This window comes from Zerene cesonia, chromosome 15, assembly GCF_012273895.1.
Source record: "Zerene cesonia ecotype Mississippi chromosome 15, Zerene_cesonia_1.1, whole genome shotgun sequence".
NCBI lineage: Eukaryota > Metazoa > Arthropoda > Insecta > Lepidoptera > Pieridae > Zerene > Zerene cesonia.
In genome coordinates this window covers 5,048,291-5,053,675 of record NC_052116.1, presented here as the reverse complement: position 1 = coordinate 5,053,675, position 5,385 = coordinate 5,048,291, and the positions used below count along the sequence as shown (strand labels likewise).

The window sequence follows — 5,385 nt, the reverse complement described above, 5'->3', positions numbered from 1 at the left end:
CTCACCTTCCACTAGCCTTGAAACTAATTTTCATATTAAAGTCAGAGGCCTTAACGACTGTAATCTGCTCTGTATCTACAAATACTGATTTTTTATTTATTTTCAAACAAGCACTTTATGTAGAATTCACATTCAAGATCGAATGAAACGTAAAAAATAACACAATTTCTTTTAATTTTATTGCTAAAACGCAACGTACATAAACCACAGACTAAACAAGAATAGTCTATGTATACAAACACGTACATCCATCCTGCTAAAAACATAACTTGGCAGGATCCAAAAACGTTCGCAAATCGTTTTCGTTGTAAATTTTTTCACTTTTGTCATTATAATTTAACGCTTCACATACTCTGCAATAATGAAACGACTTCGTACCGAAATATCCATGTTCATTCACGATTTTGAAATGATTTCTCCATCTATGGAAATTAAGTAGAGCCTCATCATTTGCGCTTAGATGAATAATATACTTCGCTAAATCTCGTGGTTTATCAAAATTATTAATATGTAAGAATGAATTGGGAGGTAGAATTTTGTCACATTCATCTGGCTTCGGGCCCATTATAACTGGTATGGCGCCCTTGTCGTAAGCATTGTTAAACGCTTTCTCTGTTAAATATTCCCGACATTGTGAATTTTCTAGAACTAAGTAGAATAAATATTGCGACGTCACATTGCAATCCGATCTGAAATGACCAGGACAACTGGAATCAAACAAATTCAAATTAAATTACATAGTAAATAACTCAACTACAACTTGGATAACGTGTACTAATTAACTGACAAAAAAACCGTATATATTTCAATCCAACTTAAATTTCCTTTTAAGGGAATATACAATAAAGTTAAACTATGTTTACTTTCAATAACAGTCTCAAACATCTCATCGCACCGCAAACAGCTATCGATATCCATGAAATTGAATTTAGCTAATTGGAAATTCGTTTAATATTCGTCAAATATAAGTTGCAAACCTATTTTTATGGTCCTTCGAGCACTTCCCATATACGTCTAAGGGGAGATATTTTTCGATCTCAGTCAAGTATTTCATTCTTTTCGACACACCACAGTTGGACATCAGCACAGAAGCTAATTTATCGCGGCGCTTGCTACTCCAATATGGGACTAATTGATTTAAATTTGCCGAATCAGATAATAAAGGCTTTTCTAAAGGCACAGTTCGTCCATATGGTACAGGCACGTCAGCATCACTCCTGAAAGTAAATGTAAACGTTAAAGCTAATGAGATATTTTTTTATTATTATTTGAGACGCAGCTATACAAATCTATTAATAAAAACCTATTAAAATTTTATTGAAAATATATCGCAATCAATTTAAGAGCTTTTTAAAATGAATAGTTCATTTTACATCCAACTCAAAACATACTATTAATAAATAAAAATCAGCATAGATAAGTTCAATTTACACTTCATTCTTATATATTATTATATTCTTTTAATATTACGGTGTTTTCTCATAGTGATACAACATGTTTACCATCATCAACTATATCAATTTGATTCGATACAATTATTAGTCTATCCATACAATCGGGCGGATATTTTCATATAGGTATTACCTATAACCTATTTACCTATTAAGACCTTAACTGCGTACTCCTATTTTACTTGCCAACTCAATTTTCACATATCGGTGATCGCAAACATGTGCCAAATACACAACCGATGAACATAACAATTTGATATTATAGTTTATGAGCCAAAAAGGTATTCATATGTTTCGTATTGTGACTACAAGATTTGGTAAATGCGAATAAATCAAACTTATTCAATGACGAGTCTTTTTTTATTGTGATACTTTAAAATTTTTATTTATGTGGCATCACAATACCTATCTGATGCTTTATGGTGTGATATTCTTTTTGTCAAAATTATTTTCTAACTTAATTAATAATGCAAAAATAAAATGCTTTCGTTAGTAGTTAAGAGGTTCCAGTGCCCTTGATTTTGCATAATGTTTACGTAGGTACCTACCAACCTGTAAGTCATAGACCAATTAAACATATTAGCCAAATCTTTATATTTGGGCCTAGTTTTTGCCATGGAAAATGCGTTTATAGGAGATTCATCGTTCAGGAAGATCCATCTTTGTTTCCTATTTCGACGGGTCGTGTTAGGATATATTCCTCTTTGCATATGAATGACTACTGCATCTGCGCTCTCCAAATACTTCTCATCGCCTGTGAATATGCAGTTTTTCACTCTGCATTTATTGAAAATATCAGGTGGCCTGTAAAACAATAACTTTATATATATTCGTTTATAATAAAATTAAGCATTTTATTATAAACTGCCCAAAATCACAATTGTAAGGAACAGCATTCATCAATTGTCGACATTTCTGTGTTACTATATAAATGAAAACCACCAGAAAATAATTAATTATTTGCAAATATAATATACACATCCTATTATTATATTGTGTGTTAGTGAATTCTCGAGTTCCCGTCGTATGGACCATATACTTTATGTATCTGTTTCATGATTTTCTTTAAAATATTTTACTAAACTGATATTTCATCAGCGATCATAACGAATAAACCCACAGGAAAACAACAAAGCCTGTGGTGACGTATAAATGCATTCATTGAGATTTATATCGAAGATAAAGATAAGATATTGTCCAGGTCCATTCAACATATCTACATCATGCGATAAAACATCAAACATAATATATATTAACTGTATGCGTCGCTGAATTAATCGCATTGATAAGAAAAACCATAGTAACTGGTATATTTTTACCGGTTATTTTTCGGCTACAGTTCGTAAGGGTTGTAGGGTTGGTATCTATTTTGACTGGTGTTCACTATTGGGTTGTGGTCTTTCACAAGATATCTTATGATATGGGGTTGCAGTAAGCTTAAGTTTTATTTTGGAAAATAATAGCTTCAAAACCGAACTGGTTTTGATGATATTAACGTAAAGTTGCCATAAGAAGGACGCAGATGCGGGCGTCAGCTAGAAGTAATCTATAAATAAAATAAATATTATTAGAAATAATAATTCACGAACCGTTCATTGTTAAAATTGTAAACGTGGCGGCTCTTTAACCAGTCCCAATGCTTCCAAATTAACACAATGAATCTTTTGTCCTCTTCGTTCTTCGTAGTATTTCCAATGTCATTTGTTTTTTGGAATTTAAATAACAATGACCCTAGGTTAGAGGTTTTCCATGACTGTAACCAATATAAATAGGTGTTGTTAATGTACTTAACTACGCTAATTAAACACAGGTGTATAATTCTAATCGCATATATTGGTAGTTAAATCGAAAGTTTATAATATGTGTACCTATGTTGAGGATTTGCTTGATATGTTTAAAACATTGGTATGTTTACAAATCAAGCCATTCCGAAAATAAGCCTCTCGTCTTGGTTTCATGATATGAATGAATAATATTCGTATTTTGTAGTTGCTTGCCAATTGTCTCTCTCGCTTATTGCCCTGAGTCGTAACGCCTATAATTCCATTATAATTTATCTACATTAATATTATAAAGAGGAAATCTTTGTATTTTGTATTTTTGTCTGTTTGTTACGTTTTCCTGTTTCTCACTCAAAAACTGCTTTGCCGATTTCAACAATTCTTTCATCATTGGATAGCTGGAACTTCACTGAGTTACATAGGCTTTATATGTACCACATGCGAAACTGGGACGAACAGCTAATGGATTGTATTTAAAGTGGAATCTTCGCTTTTAATTATTTTTAAGCTTTCCATGGGTACTGGAGGGAAAAAGAATAAGGTGATTTGACAGGTTTGAGTTTCTATAAAATTTTTAATGGAAGGTATATTAACGAAAACTATAAAATTATGAATATTAGTTTCATTATTGAAATTAATTAAACTCTACGCGTACCTTCCTTTTGTCGATATAATCGCCGACGATATCACCATGTTTTCCACCATCACTGTACAATCTTGATAAATCTATACTTTTACTTAACACTTTCAATGCATTTACATTATAATAGTTACTTGTATACGTCCCAAATAAAATAACACTCACTGACGCTATGAATAGCAAATTTAACAATGTAGTTTTCTTAGCCTTAATATTTAATTTACATTTATTATAATATTGCATTTTTATTTATGATTTCCCAGTGTAATCACAGATTGTACGTGTCCTATATGAATAGGTACGACTATCCTAAATTAGATCGTTATCATTACTAAAACAGGTTTATTTATTTAACGATTAACGTATTTAGGTAGATACTATTTGTTAAATGCTATGCCAATATTACACAGCACTACCCATAGGTAGGTCACTACTGTCATATTACAACTACACGAATTCACTTCCTATAAGCCTACAATCCAAGAGTGTCCTCCTACGACGTCATAATATTAACATTTTATCTTCTCTGTCTCCATTACCCCGAATAAATATTTAATATAAAACCGTTATTCTTAATTCAGTGCTGTATGAATGCTGATATATGTACGACTGAGCCGAACAATCGTAAATATTTTCGATTACAGTAATAACAAAGTCATTGCTATTTATTTAAATTTCACACTTTTTAATCTATTTGTTCAAATGCGTTTAAAATTACTCACATTCGCAATTAAAGTGTACAGCTAGATTAGTTCACTCGAACAACTAATTATGTTTTTGATAATGCTTTATTTATCGTTGTCATGATTACCATATGTGATACAAGATAATATGTAGAAAAATACATATTTCAGGCTTATATCAAACATGTTGTGTTGGTCAGACATGTGTTTAGGTCGAAACTAGAACTCTTTTCTAGTGCTAAACTCACCTGTGCTTTAATATACTTTCGTCAATCTGTTAAAAACATAATAATGTGGTACTAAGTGTCTTAGTTATGTCGAAAAAGTGCGTGGCCATGTAACATGAACTCCTAGACTAAATAAGATGGTTTGGACTCGTATGATTGTTTTCAGCTGGCACTCTAGAGCTATATAATAATATCCAGAATAAACTGATATTCCAGAAACACTTTATGCCAGGGCCAGGATTAATTATACTAATAACTTTATGAGAAATGCGTTCAAATTCCCCTCCGTTATCTACGGGAGCATATATTTAAAACAAAACGTTAGTGTTTACCATAATCTAAAGGAAGGAGAATACATTTTATCGTAAAAAAATTACATCCTCCACATTTGCTCTATTTATATCTGATAAAAAAACACAAACTCACACAACAAACGGTCAACTTTGTAATAATCAAGCTAGCCAGAACCGCTAGTATGTTGTTTTATAAATTTCGTAATTTTACTAACCTTGACATAGTTGCTGCCAAAAAATACGCTATTATAATTTTTCCTATTGATGCTTCGTCGAGAGCCAATTCGTGAAATGAATACGTCTGGCACAT

The 5,385-nt window shown here is 31.7% G+C and overlaps 1 protein-coding gene across 1 annotated transcript; it reads right to left on the bottom strand.

Annotated features, from left to right (window-relative positions):
• Nucleotides 1-256: 256 nt before the first annotated feature.
• On the bottom strand, nt 257-5,385 carry LOC119832486 (4-galactosyl-N-acetylglucosaminide 3-alpha-L-fucosyltransferase FUT6-like). Its single transcript, XM_038356152.1, has 6 exons — nt 5,291-5,385; nt 3,888-3,939; nt 3,041-3,204; nt 2,004-2,255; nt 978-1,217; nt 257-707 (listed from the first exon to the last, which is right to left on the bottom strand). The coding sequence occupies exons 1-6, from the start codon at nt 5,383-5,385 to the stop codon at nt 257-259; spliced, it is 1,254 nt and encodes a 417-aa protein (XP_038212080.1).